Source organism: Dipodomys ordii, unplaced genomic scaffold (genome assembly GCF_000151885.1).
Source record: "Dipodomys ordii isolate 6190 unplaced genomic scaffold, Dord_2.0 Scaffold6, whole genome shotgun sequence".
Classification (NCBI taxonomy): Eukaryota; Metazoa; Chordata; class Mammalia; order Rodentia; family Heteromyidae; genus Dipodomys; species Dipodomys ordii.
In genome coordinates this window covers 7,926,715-7,942,444 of record NW_012267222.1, presented here as the reverse complement: position 1 = coordinate 7,942,444, position 15,730 = coordinate 7,926,715, and the positions used below count along the sequence as shown (strand labels likewise).

Here is a 15,730-nt window from a genome sequence, read left to right as displayed (position 1 = left end):
AGATTTCCCAGAAGATGTCAGGGCTCACCAGGAAGGGGCGGGGACAGCTGGCACTGACAGGCACACACCAGGTGTCAGGTTGGCAGTAGGGGTGAGATTCACCGGACACCTCGCCTTATCTGTACCCTCAATCCTACACACACACACACACACACACACACATACAGGTCTTAACTATGGAAGGAGAAAACACATCTGTGCCTTGTGACAGATGTTTGCTGCTGTGCACTCTCAGAGAGACAGGATGGAAGGAGACACCTAGGAAGGTTCAGGAGGGTGGGGACATTTCCAGAGGGTTCTGCAGGATGCCTAGAAGTCAGCCGATCACCTTGGTGTTTCACACAGAGAAGTGTGAACAGGCCGTCCACCTTATAGAGAATAAGAACCCTGCAGGGCGTCACCCAGGGGCAGCCCTGCCCAGCTGAGCTGCCTGTGCTTACCGAATCCGCTGACAGCAAGATCTACGGGGAAGCTTTTGCTGCTTCCATCCTGTACAACACTTTTTGCATGGGACACTATTCGCTGTCCACAGACAGACATCGAGAACCAGGCCTGAATGACAGGACCCCTCCCCCCTGGGGCTGTCACCGGAGGGGAAAGGGCAGGGGCTGATCTTTGCCCCAGAGGGGGGCGGCAGGTCAGGAGGCATCCAGCCACCAAGCTCCTGATTTTATAAACCCAGTTTAGGAGTCAATCCTGGGGTTCTGGCCCTCCCAGCCGCTCCCTGTCACAGGAGTGAGTTAAGAGAGGCCCAGCTGGCTCCCTGGGCTGCCCCACACCCCTGCATGCCCACCCCCCCTTGCCCTCTCTGGCCCTGGGCAGGGCGCTTAACCTGTCAGCTTCTCTGAAAGGGGCTCTGATTCCCAGGGAGGGAGGGGGAGTGGGCGGAGCCACTCCTCCAGCAGAGCCCCGGCCCTCCACTCCTGTGCCCTGGCCATCCATCACCATGGAAACAGCCCATCCCACAAGGGTTCCAGGCCCAGGTTCTAGAACCCGAGAAACACAGCACACCAAACACGCAGACATGTACATCGAGACTCAGGTGGAAATAAGACACTCAAACTGGGTGCCGGTGGCTCACACCTGTCACCCTGACTATTCAGGAAACTGACATCAGAGCATCACATACCACGCCAACCTGGGTAGGGAAGTCTATGAGATTCTTATCTCCAGTGAACCTCTAAAAAACCAGAAGGCGAGCCTGGCTCACGCCTGTCATCCTAGCTACTCAGGAGGCTGAGATCTGAGGATTGTGGTTCAAAGCCAGCCTGGGCTGGAAAGTCCATGAGACTCTTATCTCCAACAAACCATCAGAAAGCTGGAAATGATGCTGTGGCTCAAGTGGTAGAGCGCTTACCTTGAGCTGAAGAGCTGAGGGACAGCCCCCAGGCCCTGAGTTCAAGACCCAGTACCAGCACCAAAAAGAAAAAAACCCAGATACACAGAGTCTTGCAGACACATAGACACAGCCAGGCTTGCGAGCACCAGCCGGGACTCCCTTTTGCCCGAGGCTGAGGCCCTGTCCCCTGGCAGATCTCCAGCCACTGTGCCAGCCTCCCCATAGGCAGGTCAGGAAGAGGCTCTGCGGCACCCCTGCACCCGGCCTACACAGACCCCCAGGGAAGGACTGTGACACTACCAGGCCCCCAGGGGCCTCCCGGCCTGGGGAGGGGGGGGGCAGAAAGGCTGGGATGGCATCAGGAAGAGGTGGAGCCAGCCCACAAGGGACGGCCTCAACAGATCCTCAGAGCACACCCGAGCTTCAGGGCGCTGAAGTCCCGCCCGTTCACAAGAGAGAGAGTGGGCCTCCGCCTCTGTTTCCTCTGGCACAGCCCCGCCCCATGGTGCTCTAACCCTGCCAACTTCCTGACTGCAGGCTTTCGGGACAGACCCCGGGTTCCATGAGGCCCTGGTTCTCTATCCCCCCTCCAAGAACCAGCAAGAGTTCTTTCATCTGAGCCCCCAGTTCCCTTCCGATGGAACCCAGTGCCTCCCTGCTCCCCCTGTGACAGGAGCCATCAGGACCCCAGGGGGCCATCACTTGTCCTGGCCAGCTGTGCCTGACCTTCCAGAAACACTCCTCAGCCTTACCTTCTCTCTGCTGACGACCACAAGTTCTTTTATTTATTTTTTGTCAGTCCTGGGGCTTGAACTTTGGGCCTGGGCGCTGTCCCTCAGCTCTTCAGCTCAAGGCTAGCACTCTACCACTTGAGCTACAGCACCATTTCCAGTTTTCTCATGGTTTATTGGAGATAAGAGTTTTACGGACTTTATTTGCCCAGGCTGGCTTTGAACTGCGATCCTCAGATCTCAGCCTCCTGAGTAGTGAGGATTACAGGTGTGAGCCACCGGCACCCAGCAACCACAGTTCTTAAGATCCCCAAAGATCTGCCTTAACCACACTCAGGGAAGTAAGCAAGCTCCACCCCCTATTGCCCACTGAGCCACAAGTGACCAGAGCAGGAAAAGGAAGCTAGGATTCCCTGTATCTCAGGCTGACTTGCTCAGAAATGGGTGGGTGGTTGGATAAAGGATGGTGGATGGATGAATGGATGGATGGATGGATGGATGGGTGGATGGGTGGATGGGTGGCTGAGTAGATGGAGTAACATGGGACAATAAAATGAAATATGTCAGTGACAGGTCTGGGAGAGTTTAGGGTACTTAGACCAAATTTCATTCCTGGATAATTTTTATTCTTCATTAACTGAGCCCCCTACCGCACCCCCCCCCAGCCTGTGCTGGACAAACCCATCTAAGTGTTTTAGCCCAACCATCAAGAGTGCCCAGAGCCTGTCTGATTGCAGTCTGTCTGTCCAGGATGGATGTTTGTGGTCATGGACAAGGGTAAGACCCTCCTTTGTAGAAACCTTTCCTGGGTTTCGGGCAGACAGTGGAGGCTCTCAGACCAGTTTTAGGCATCAAGAGAACATTCTGATTTTCTTTCTTTAAAAAACCTCAAATCCAAGCCACGTGCCAGAGGCTCATGCCTAAAATCCTAGATATTTGGAAAGCTGAGATCGGAAGAGTCACAGTCTGAGAACAGACTAGACAGAACAGTTTACCAGACCCCTTCTCAGTGGGTAGCTGAGTGTGGTTGGCAGGCTGACTGTCATCCTAAAATAGGAGGATTACAGTCCAGAAAGTCAGGCCTTATCACACACACAAAAAGACGCAGGGCATGACTCAAGTTGATAGCACCTGCTGAGCAAGCATGAACGCCTGAGTTCAAAGCCAGTATCACCAAAAACAGAGAGAGAACCCCTTCAGTTGATGAGAGGCCACCAGAATCCTCCCTCTGAGTTGTCTGAGTGCAACTTCTGAGATTTCAAGCAAAGAGAAACTGATCATTCACAACCTGTCATCTAGTCGTCTAGGTGAGTTTTTGCTCTACTGTGAAGAACCAAGGAGAGTCTACTCACATGTAACCAGGCCTACCATGTGTAAGCCTGCAGTTTGGAAACTTCCCTTCCCTTCCTAAAGCAACCATTATTTTTGGTTTTGCTTTTAATTTTATTTATTTATTAATTTTTGTCAGTACCAGACATTGAACTCAGGGCCTTGCACTGGATGACTTACTTGGTTGGCATTCTACCACTTGAGCCACAACTCTAGCTCATCTTTTAGCTGGTTAGTTGGAGATGGCCGTCTCAGAGACTGTTCTGCCAGAGCTAGCCTCAAACCTCAATCCTCTAGATCTCAGCTGCCAGCTAGAATGAGAAGCGAGAGCCACTCTGCACCTGGCTCATTTTGTTTTCGTTGGGGTAAACCCCAACAGCCTCCAGCACCCACTTTTCTGTCTGTCCCTAGGGCTGTTGACCCCCTTAACTCCTGTGGGGCCAAGCATGTCCTCCTTTAGAAGGGCAGGGCTTCCCTTTCCAGCGTTTATGGGCTGTCCATTCATAAATTTGCTCAGCCCTTTGGTGCCCACCAGTCACCTCCTGTGATTACCTGTCCAGTGGGGCTGTGGTTCCTTCTAGTTCCTTCTTCCATCCTCCCTTCCACCCTTCCTGACAACTGAGGTGAAGAATCTCAGCTCCAGACCTCGCTGGTTGAGGAGGTGGGCTCCTTCCTAACAGAACATTCTGGAACGTCTTACAGAACAAGCTCCACTATGCTACTGCTTCCCGCGAGAGCAGCAGGCGCTGTCCCTTCACGGGCGCCCGGGTTCATTTGCCTTCATGTGTTAAATGACTGCATTTCTGGTAGCAATTTTGCATCTCTCTGGCTGGCTTCTTAACCACTGGTTATGGGTTATTATTCTCTCCTAGATTGTTCTCTGGGGCCGGACAGAGAAGTGTCTGAGGGAGACGACGGAGGAGGTTCGGCAGATGGGCACCGAGTGCCACTACTTCATCTGTGACGTGGGCAACCGAGAGGAGGTGTACCAGACGGCCAAGGCTGTCCGGGAGAAGGTAGTGCGGGACGCCCGTCCTCTGTGCTCAGGGGGGCACTGGCAAGGGGAAATGCTCAGAGACCCGAAGCTTAGGGCAGACCAGCTGGTCCAGGGAACCTTCTGGAACATTCCCCATGAAACAGGTTCAAGTTACTTGGGTGGGGAGCGGAGATGACTTTGCAACAGGAATATAATAATAATCATAATTAATAATCATCTTTGTGGTCCCCTTGGAAACAATGAACGATGACATTGAACCATATTTGGGAGAGCGCTTGCACCTGCTAGGCAAGTGCTCTACCACGGGAGCCACACCTCCACCTCCACCCCTTGGAAGTTTAGCCCCTGGGGCTTTCTCCCCATGAGCATCAGTGGCAAATGTCCCACTGCCTTCTGGGAAAATCCTTATCCTGAGTCCAGCCATCTATGTGGGCTGAGAGTACCTGTGAACTCCCAGAGAGGAAAATACACTTGATTCAAATCTGTGTGCATTTGTGTACACACATGCATGTGTGCATGGGTATTGCTCACATGTAATTGTGCATGTGTGTGTATATGCGTATGTGTACATGTGCACCTGGGTCCTGGGGCTTGAACTTAAGACCTGAGCACTGTCCCTGAGCTTTTTTTGCTCATGGCTGGCCCTCTACACCTTGAGCCACAGCTCCATGTCCCACTTTCTAGGACTTTCCTGCCTGGCCTGGCTGCAAACTATGATCTTTAAAATCTCAGCTTCTGACCATGAGTCCCCGGTTAAAATGTCTTGATTCATGATCATCACCTCAGTTACTCTACATAGCCACGGCCCAGGCATACAGGCGCCATGATGATGTCTAGTCCTCGGGCACCAGTGGCTGTCACTAATGCCACTGATAATCCCAGGGTGAGGCTCAGAGGAGCCACGCAGCTTCCTAAGGCCACGTGACAGCCCGCTGTGGAGTCGGGTTGGGTCTGTCCGGGTGGCAGCCACCGAGGCTGACTGCCGTCGTGGCCCTGGGCCCGGTCCTGCCCACAGGTGGGAGACATCACCATCCTGGTGAACAACGCCGCCGTGGTCCACGGGAAGAGCCTGATGGACAGCGACGACGATGCCCTCCTCAAGTCCCAGCACATCAACACCCTGGGCCAGTTTTGGGTAAGGCCCAGAGCATGATGGGATCTGGGGGGACGGAGGGGGAATGGGGTCCAGGCCAGAATGACCGGCCTGAGGAGAGCCATCAGCTTTTGACTGCTCCCCGCCCAACCCCCCGCAGGAGAGCTCGGTCCCGGGTGGAGCTGTGGGTCAGCTGGGATGGAGGGATTCAGAATCTGCCTCTGCTCCGTGCTGACCCCGTCCCCCCGTCTCCCCCGCCAGACCACCAAGGCCTTCCTGCCGCGCATGCTGGAGCTGCAGAACGGCCACATCGTGTGCCTCAATTCCGTGCTGGCGCTGTCCGCCATCCCCGGTGCCATCGATTACTGCACATCGAAGGCCTCGGCCTTTGCCTTCATGGAGAGCCTGACCCTGGGGCTGCTGGACTGTCCGGGCGTCAACGCCACCACCGTGCTGCCCTTCCACACCAGCACCGAGATGTTCCAGGGCATGAGGGTCAGGTCAGCCACCTCCCCCAAGCCTGTCCACCCAGTCCACTGCATGCCTTGGCCTCGGCCTCGGGCTCTGGGAGCTGCTCCTCCATCTGCAGGGCGCTGGGATACTCCAGCAGCGTAGGGTCCTGATTCTCAGAGCTTGTCCAGAGCCCCGGGGCTGAGCGCGTGCAGTGGAATGCTACATGGAGACACAAAGAAAGCAGAGTAGTAAACATGAGCTGCCTGGTGACTCAGAAGCATGGCGGTGAGTGAAAGCAACAGGACCCTTTGCCTGATTCCATGTGTGTGGAATTCTAGAAGGTGCGAGACTGGCCTAGGCTTCTAGGAACAGACCAGGGGGACAGCCCTGAGGGAAAGGGATAGAGGTAAAGAAGGGAGCCCCAGGGAACTTTCTGGGCTTTGGGGGAGGGGGGGTATATGTGTGTCTGGCTGGCTGTCTGTTCATCTGTCCTGAGGCTTGAATCACAGCCTGTGTACTGTCCCTGAGCTGTTTTTTTTTTTTTCTTTTTGCTCAAGGCTAGCATTCTACCACTTGAGCCACAGCTCCACTTCTGACCCTTTGGTGGTTTATTGGAAACAAGGGTCTCACAGAGTTTCTTACCCAGGCTGGCTTTGAACCATGGTCCTCAGATCACAGCCTCCTGAATAGCTAGGGTTATGGGCTGGAGCCACCAGTGCCCTGCGCATTGTGGGCTTTTAGAAAGTCCCCCTTCCTCCCCCCTCCCCCACTCCTGGTTTGTATTAATCAAGTGGTGTGCCTTTGATTGTATATTCGTCATAGGCAGATGTAAAGGGACTGGAGAGGCCCAGCTGTCCCCAGCCCCTGCAGACCAAGGCCAGCAAGGGAGCGTGTGCTTGGGAACCAGGCTCCCCTGTCACTGGGTGACATCAAGTCTGATGAGTTGCTGCCTTAGCCTTCATAGCCATCTTGCTACATACCAAGAACTCAGCAAATGGCACAATAATGATGGACCATTGTTTAAGGACATCAGATTACCCGATAACAAAAACCAGGGATGACCACACACACCTAACCCCGTGTGTGTTACCACCATCCAGCTTCCAGCGGTCTACCTTCTGATGACACGCTTCAGCGTCTTCCAGAAGCGAGGCTTGGGACTTGTGGGTGCAGCTCAGTAGAGAAGCCCTGGCCCAGCAGGCCCAAAGCCCTGGGTGCCATCCTTAGCATCCAAAAGAAATAAGCAAGTGACATGAAGACAGCATGGCAGGCCACCGTGAGAGGCGGAGGAGATTCTTCAGCTGGGTGAAGCCACGCAGGAATCACTCCGCGTGCCTTAGCGGCTAGCGACAGGGGCAGCGTAGTTTGGCTCATCACGAAATGGAAATGCCTGGTTTTGGGTCACACCTCAGCTACTCTGCAGCTGTGGAACTTTGGGCTTGTTCGGTTGCCTCAAAGCATTTCATTTCATTTTATTTCTTGCTTGTCTGTAAAATGATGGAAATAATATTTGCTTCATAGGATCACTGGGCAAATTAGAAGCCATCCATGTAAAGCCCCTAGGGCAAAGCCCAGCGTAGAGTAGTAGCTGCTCAGTAAAGAGCTGCTGGGCCAGTTACGGTTTTTACTAACAATAAATACCTTCAGCCCGGCACTGGTGGCTTACGCTAGTAATTCTAGCTACTTGGGAGACTGAGAATAGGATGTCTGTGGTTTGAGGCCAGCCCCAGGACGCCCCCCCCCCAAAAAAAAGTCCACAAGACTTCATTTCAACCCATGGCTGAGTAGAGTGGCACATACCTGTCATTCCTAACTTTGTAAGAGACTGAGTTTGAGAAGACTGTAATTCCAGGCCACTCTGAGCAAGAAGAGCCTAGGGTGGTGTGCATCCCCGCTACGGGCTAGGGAGTGAAAACCAGGAGGATCGTAGTCCAGGTACACACCTGAGCAGGAAGTGAGACCCTAACTCAAAAATAAGCAGCACCCCAAAACAGGGTCCAGGGAGGTGGGGAGTCAAGGGGTGACTCAGCAGTAGAGTATCTGCCTAGCAAGCACGAGGCCCTGAGTGCAAACTCCAGGACTGCCAAAAAAAAAACGAAAGAAAGGAAGGGAAAGGGAAGGAGAGAAGAAGGAAGGAAGGAAGGAAGGAAGGAAGGAAGGAAGGAAGGAAGGAAATTGCTTCATCAACATGCCTGCTACTAGTTAATGACCCATGAGAGAATTTGGTTTTTCCCCCTTTTTTTTTTTTTGAACTCTGGGCCTGGGCGCTGTCCCTCAGCTCTTCAGCTCAAGGCGAGCGCTCTACCACTTGAGCTACAGCGCCACTTCCGGTTTTCTGGTGGTTTATTGGAGATAGGAGTCTCACAGTCTCTCCTGCCCCGGCTGGCTTTGAACCGCGATCCTCAGATCTCAGCCTCCTGAGTAGCTAGGATTACAGGCGTGAGCCACCAGCGCCCGGCTTGGTTTTTCCCCTTGGGAACTCAGTTTCTTCTCTTTTCATCTAAGTATATAAGAGGTGTCCAGTAAATGCATGTTGGCGGTCTGGGGGCAAACTATCATTTAACTGGATGCTCTAGGAATGGGGAGGAGGGATGCATCGGCAGCCTTCGCGTCTGTGTGAGCGTGTCTGCTTCTCCTTCTGCCATTTTTCCTCTCTACTTGAAAAATCTAATCCCAGCACTCAGGAGGCTGAGGCAGGAGGATCACAATTTAGAAGCCATCCTGGGCAACACAGTAAGACCCGGCCTCAGCCACAATTCAAGCTCCCCTCCCCCAAGTCATTTTTCCTTACTGGGTCGGCAGATGAGCACAAACGGTCTGAGGTAGAATTCCAGTTCTGTGTGACTTTGGGCAAGTGACTTGACTTTTCTGTGCCTCGCTCTCCTCATTTATCCAAGGGGATTCCTATTTTGTTGGTGGCACTAGTGTTTGTCAGTCCTATTTATTGGTATATTGTATTCCAGCCACACCACACTGCACTGGGGCCTTGGGCTGCTCTGGCAGAGCTCTGAGCCCTGATTTCCTGATCCAGAAACAGAGGCTCAGGGAGCAGTAATGGGCCCAGGCCACACAGCTGAGCCATTCCCTGTGGGCCTGCTTCCCATCCTGTCCACCATAGGGGGAAAAATTCCCACCAGCAGATGCTTGAGATTGCTCCTCCGGTCCAGCAGGGGTCCCACCAGGAAGATCCCCCCGGAGCGGAGTCCGTCCACTCTGTCCTCACCCCTCCCAGAGGCAGGGCTGGCTGCAGGTGGAGGCTGAGGAGTCCAGACCAGCCTCCGTGGAGTCTGCGCCTTCTAGAATGCCAAGCTGGCATTGTAGAACGTGCCGTTGACGCTGTAGCAGGAGAAAGCGCAGGGAGGGAGCCTGGGATCCTGGAACCTGCCTGTTGCTCAGCAGACCCAAGGACTCTTCCTGGTGCCACAGGGAGGCGTGAGCTCTTTGTGGGGCGGAGGTCAGAACCAGCAGTGCCTTAAGCCCAGGAAGATGGGAAAAACAAAAGCCTAGACCTTGTACAAGCCTAGTTCACCATAGCTCCCAGGCCTGGTCTTTAGGGTGCATCATCAAGGTACGGCTCTGGGATCAGAGGCTTCTGCGTAGGCATGACCACCTCCCTGATGTCTGTTGTTCATTCATTCATTCATTCATTCATTCATTTGGAAATCCCTTAGGATGAATGCTACACATGTTTGAATGATCAATAAATCAGTGAATGAATGAATGAATGAATGCCAGGCAGGTATCTCCAGCAGAGCACTTGCCTCCAGACAAGAACAAGACATGCCGAGAGAAGTTGCTTGGTGTTCATATTCAGCAAGTTATTTGTTTAGCATCTGCTAAGTGCTGGATACTGCTAGAACCAGGCCTCTGCCCCCGTGGGATTCACAGTCTGATGGAGGACACCAGCCATTAATAAAGACACAACCAGCCAGGCACTGGTGGCTCACACCTTGTAATCCTAGCTACTCAGGAGGCTGAGATCTGAGGATCACAGTTAAAAGCCAGCCTGGGCAGCAAATTCTGTGAGACTCTTATCTCCAATTAACCACCAAAAGAAAGAATGGCGGGGGAAAGAAATGGCACTGGGTTCAAGGGGTAGAGCACTGGTCTTGAGCAAAAGAGCTAGACAGTGCCCAAGTCCTAAGTTCAAGCCCCAGTACTAGCAAGCACACAAAAGGGGGCAGGCATTTTAAACATGATAGAGTTAAAGCCCATAGCTGTCATTTGGCTCTCCATAGACCAGAGGCTGCTCAAGGTCGAATGGGATTGGAGGAGCCGGGAGTGAGCCAGCCTGTTGGGACAGTGGGAGGAGGCCGTAGCAGAGAAGGGCTGAGAGGTGCTGCTGGAGCAGAAGGAAGGGAAGAGGAGGTCAGAGTGTGAGGCGGGGCGGGGCCTGGACTGCAGAGCTCCACGAGCACCTGGAGGACTCTGGAAATGGTGCAGAGGAGGATGAGCTCCTTGATTTTCCTGGGGACCCCCTGCTAGCTGGGAGCCCCCACTCGCATGCCTTGGGAATTCTGGGAGGTCTGGGATGAGAGAGGGAATTCCACAGCTTCGAGGCCCTCATCCAGCAGAGGACAGAGAGGCCCAGAAGTGGAGGCCACACCGAGGCCCCTGGCAGGAGTGCAGGCCTCTACAAGGGAGACCTCCTGTGTCTGCCTGCCTTCAGGTTTCCCAACCTCTTTCCCCCGTTGAAGCCGGAGACCGTGGCCCGGAGGACAGTGGAAGCTGTGCAGCTAAATCAGGCCCTCCTCCTGCTCCCGTGGACAATGAATATCCTCATTATCTTGAAAAGGTATGAGGCTGTGGGAGGAGCCTCTAGGCTGGGCTCCCGCCAAACCTTACCCCTGGTGGGGAAGAGGCATCCAGCTGGAAATGTGCATATGGGCTCGATTAGTCATGTCTGCCATAGGCAGGGGAATGAGAGGATGCTGTCTTGAGCATAGGACAGTGGATCTCCAATTTGGTCTCAGAAACCTGTAAGTCTAGAAATCATTGAGGAACCACTGTTCACTGCGTTAGAAATTAAAATAGGAAAAAATGGATACAGTATGTGTTCTGTTAAATTAATATGAATGTGGACAAGCACTGATGACTCACACCCATAATAGTAGCTACTCAGGAAGTTGAGATTTGAAACCAGTCCAGGCCTAAAGTCCGTGAGACTCCCAATTAATCTGCAAAAAAAAAAAAAAAAAAAAAAGCTGGAAGTGGAGTGTGCTTCAAATGGTAGAGTGCCATTCTTGAGTAAAGAAAGCTAAAGGACAGTGTGAGCTCCAATACTAACACACACAAGGAAAATAAATAGGTTATTTGAGGGTTGGAGGAGGGGTGAGTTCTTGTTTGTTTATTTATTTGTTTATTTATTTTTGCCGGTCCTGGGGCCTGAACTCTAGGCCTGGGCACTGTCCCTCAGCTCTTCAGCTCAAGGTTAGCACTCTACCACTTGAGCCACAGCGCCACTTCTGGCTTTTTTTCCCCCTGCGTATGTGGTGCTGAGGAATCGAACCCAGGGCCTCAGGCATGCAAGGCAAGCGCTCTACCACTGAGCCACCTTCCCAGCCCCTCTTGTTAGTTCTTTTTTAGTTGTTTTTGTTTTTCTTTTCCTGAGATACAACCTTGCTGTGTAGCCAAGGCTCACCTTGAACTCATGATCTACCTGTTTCAGCCTTGGCAAGTACAGGGTTACAGGGATGTGCCAGGGCCCGGTCCATTAATACGTTCATGTAGGTAGATATTCTACAAAAAATAACAACTCTTCAGGAGCGATGACGTTTCACAACTAGATTCTCTTGTTGTTGTTGTTTTTTCTTTTTTGCCAGTCCTGGGGCTTGAACTCAGGGCCTGGGCACTGTCCCTGAGATTCTTTTGCTCAAGGCTAGCACACTACCCCTTGAGCCATAGCGCCACTTCCGGTTTTTTCTGTTTATGTGGAATTGAACCCAGGGCTTCATGCTCACTAAGCAAGCACTCTACCACTGAGCCACATTGCAGCCTAGATTCTCATTTTATTCTCTTGTGATAGATATTCCATGTCACCAAAGTCTCTGGAAAACTCCACTGTGCACTCCTGACAGAGTAGGAGCCATAAGGCCACGTGATGCCTTCCTTTTTTATTATTATAAAAGTCACCTGACCTCAGAGTCCCCTGAGGAGATCTCAGGCACCCCCAGGGGCTCCCAGGCCACACTTGGAGCACCACTGTCTGATGGAGAATTAGCGATGCTCCCAGCCCTCGGGACGTTTAGTCTTAGTGAGGAGCCCAGGGGTCTTGATGCCAAAGGTTCAGAATTCACCGGAACTTCATAGACCACCTCCCAACAGTCTCCTATCCCCAGAGTTTTCCCAGCGTCAGGTTCCTATAGAATGTTCCAGATCTTCCTCAGTGAGCCGTTGCCGTCCCAGCCCCTCAGTGAAGGGGGCTGGGACACGTGGCCGTCCCCATGCAGCGCCCATGGTTTCCTCAGCCCTACAGGGACAGCTTCCTCCCCGAGCCAGGAGTCTGGCCCCTCCCAGTTAGCAGGCAACAGCCCCCCCCCCCCGTGTGACATGGAAGGAGCTGGGGTATGGCCCCCCCCCACCCCAACCCTCCTGACCATCCTTGCCTACCCTCTCCCGCAGCATTCTCCCACAGGCCGCATTGGAGGAGATCCACAGATTTTCAGGAACCTACACCTGCATGAATACTTTCAAGGGGCGAACATAGAGACCGGAAGCAGAGACTTGCTCAAGGAGTCACGGACCTAAGGGGCCAAGGCACCCCAGGCACACACCCGGGCACCTGTCCGCTGGCACATTTCTGCAAGGGATGAGCGGAGCTGCTCAAGGAAGAATCTGGCAGCTCCCCAGATCAGCCCCAGGACCTTTGCACAGGACAGATGGGTGTTAGCCCCCTCTCTCCCCAGGAGGAGACAAGAAGCCAGCCAGCAGCCACCTTGACACTTTGGTATATTTCTAATTCTATAGAGTTTATTGTTAAACGGCTTCTCAAACCTAACCAGCCTCAGCAGTGTGCATAGACTTATTCCAGAAGGGTCTGCTTCCAGGAGTTCTGTCTTCCCCCACCACCCCCCCCCAGCCCACTCAGTCTCAGCTTGCACAAACTGGTCGAACGGCAGGAATGAAAAATAAAAAGAAAGATGGCTTTTATGAGTTCCTTTGTTCAAATCCTTAGAGGGCAGTTGGGAGGGAGCAAGTCACCACCACAAAGCAGCATCCTTTGAGAGAGGTCGGTCAGCCCGGGACACCCAGCCCCGGACACCCAGCCCGGGACACCCAGCCGCCTGGGGCAGAGAAGCAAGCCCCGCCAGGCCGAGGTCCAAAGCCAGAGCCAAGGCCTGAGGGCAGAAGGAGATGCTTGGCTCCTTCCTAACTTGGCCAAGTCCCTTCCCAACATGCCTGGTGTCCCTGAAAATAGCCCAGAAGTTTGCTCCCCGGGTGGTGCATCGGCACCTCAGGGTGAGCAGAGCCGGGTCCACGTGCATGCGTCTGCAAAGCCCACACTTGGAAAACACCAGTGCAAGATGCGAATTATCAGGTGGAGAGGGGCTCAGGAGCCCCAGGACACAGGGACACCTCATTGAAACAAGGTTCTGAGAGGCCCCAAGCCCAGGAGTCCCAAGGCTGGTCCAGCCACTGACCCCCAGACGTCAAATAAAAAACAGGGTGCAGGGCAGAGGACAGAGCGGAGAAGGCTTTACTCCAGGGCATGGGGAGACAGTGCTTCAGGACATCTTGAGTCTTCCAGGGTGCAGCATTGGCTTCAGGTTAAACAGTGAGAAACTGGGGGGGGGGGGCAGAGGAGGAGGAAGGAGGTCTGCAGAGTTACAATAGCCCCAGCTCACAGGTGAGGCCAGGGTGACCTTGAGCTCAGCCTTTGTCCTTGGAGGAGTTCTGGAGAATTCTTCTCACTTTTTTTTTCTTTTAAGGTCAGTCGTAGGACTTGAACTCTGGGCCTGGGCGCTGTCCCTCAGCTCTTCAGCTCAAGGCGGGCACTCTACCGCTTGAGCCACAGCGCCACGTCCAGTTTTCCGAGTTCTTCATTGGAGTAAGAGTCTCATGGACTTTCCTGCCCAGACTGGCTTGGGACTGTGATCCTCAGATCTCAGCCTCCTGAGTAGCTAGGATTATAGGCATGAGCACCAGTGCCTGGCTTCTCACTTTCTTAACTGAAACAGAACAGGAACAAGGTATCCCTGAGTTTTTTGGCTGTTTGCAGCCGGTGTGGGCGGTGTGCCTGCACCCCACATGCTCACTGTGGACCCCGTCTTTCCTGGAGCCCACGGCCATGGCAGAGGATAGCTCAGACCAAAGAGCAGAGTGGAAGTGGTATGGGGTGCTATGTTCCCGTACCCCCAATCGGCCTCAGGAGCTGGGGAGGCTGGAGTGGCAGGAAGAACTGACACAGGCTGGGCTGCTGGTGGAGATGCCCCGTGATCTCTGCTGCTGCTCTGCCATGGCACGAGGTCCAGTAGACCTTGGCCTGGGCCGGTAGGGATGGGGGAACAACGTGGCCTCCGGTGAGTGGCCTCTGTCCTCGTGGCTTTTGCAGACATGAGGCTTCCTTTAGGAGACGAGTCTGCCACACCTGGTCACTCATTAGTGACCACCCAAAGACTTCAAGGACCCCAGAGCTGGGATGTATTCACCAAGATGTGGCATACACCCCCAAACCTCCACAGCTTCCCATAGTGGTTTCTGTCTTTATGACCAGGATGGCTCCAGGGGTAACCACCTGGCTAGCCTGGCACTGCCTGGCAACAAATGATGTCATTTTTGCTCTCCCCTGATTGGCCAGCATTGCCCACATGATCCAGCAAGCCCACCAGGGGGATATAGGAGGACAGTATAGCATTATGGAGAAAAGCAGGTGCGAGATGGCAGGGACACGGTGGCTTTGGGGAGCAGGATCGTGATGGTGGGGAGGGCTCTGAAGGGCCAGCTGCCTGCCCTTACCCCAAAGCTTCCTTTCGGATGAGCCCAGGGAAGCGGATGCAGCCTCCAGGCCAGACCAGGTCCAGAATCTGAGCTGTGCTTTGCCTGATGGGCAAGGCCCTGCCTTGCAACGCCAGACAGTGACGAGGGACGTCACCAGGACCCGCTTGTCACCTTCCTTTTAGTCCCCGAGGACGTGAGTCACCAAAGCAGGAGACCTTACGCCCAAAGTTTCCTCCAGGAGCGTCTGCACAGCCCTGGTGTGCCTGGACAATGTGGCTGTGTCCCCAGAGCAGGAACCTGTCTGTCACGGGATCTGTCACCGGCACCGTGGGGTTGGCACCTCTCGGTGAGGGGGGGGGGGGCTGAGGAGGACCTCTCTGCTATGTCTGACCCTCTCCGAGAAGCCACGGATCTTGCTGGGGCTGGAACCCAGGGCTCTGTGCGGGCAAGGCCAGCGTCCACCGCGCCTGCTCTGCTCACGCTCAGCCCTGCCAGCTGGACGCCTGGGCTTTCCATGACATTGGACTTGGCCTGTGGGCCAGGAATGCATCCAGGCTCCCTGGGGAACAGCCCCGCGGCCCTCGTGGGGCCTGGGGAGCACAAAGTGTCATCTTGGCTGCGGTGAGACCTCTCCGGTTCCCACCACCCTGGGGGCTTCTCCTATTGGCAGGACAAGGCTGGTCCCACCCCTATCCCTCCCCCCCCCCCAGGCCAGGAGCTTTCAATCTTTTCCTGGATCTTTTCCCAGAGGAACCAGGGGAACAGGCCTTGGGTAGATTCCCAGGAGGCTGAGTTCTGGTCCCTCTCTGGGATGGGTTGGCTGCCTGGAGGGCCCAGGGAGTGACAGTGCC

The 15,730-nt window shown here is 54.1% G+C and overlaps 1 protein-coding gene across 2 annotated transcripts; it reads left to right on the top strand.

The window, feature by feature from the left end:
- The first annotated feature begins 4,275 nt into the window (after positions 1–4,275).
- Dhrs3 (dehydrogenase/reductase (SDR family) member 3) lies at positions 4,276–13,094 on the top strand. 2 transcript variants are annotated; one of them, XR_001175770.1, is made up of 5 exons: positions 4,276–4,415; positions 5,412–5,531; positions 5,751–5,989; positions 10,640–10,737; positions 12,564–12,651. XR_001175770.1 is itself a non-coding variant. In XM_013035117.1 (5 exons), exons 1-5 carry the CDS (start codon positions 4,332–4,334, stop codon positions 12,646–12,648), a joined length of 654 nt encoding a protein of 217 aa, XP_012890571.1. In that variant the 5' UTR covers positions 4,276–4,331; the 3' UTR covers positions 12,649–13,094. The 2 variants fall into 2 exon arrangements, 1 of the variants encoding a protein (XP_012890571.1); XM_013035117.1 differs by having other exon boundaries at positions 10,612–10,737; positions 12,564–13,094.
- Positions 13,095–15,730: the final 2,636 nt, after the last annotated feature.

Bases quoted from the DNA above. Each gene is read 5' to 3' on its own strand.
- Dhrs3 (XM_013035117.1), top strand. From the start codon at position 4,332: ATGGGCACCGAGTGCCACTACTTCATCTGTGACGTGGGCAACCGAGAG. The intron at 4,416-5,411 runs GTAGTGCGGGAC...TCCTGCCCACAG, and splicing joins CCAAGGCTGTCCGGGAGAAG to GTGGGAGACATCACCATCCT. The intron at 5,990-10,611 runs GTCAGCCACCTC...GCCTGCCTTCAG, and splicing joins TTCCAGGGCATGAGGGTCAG to GTTTCCCAACCTCTTTCCCC.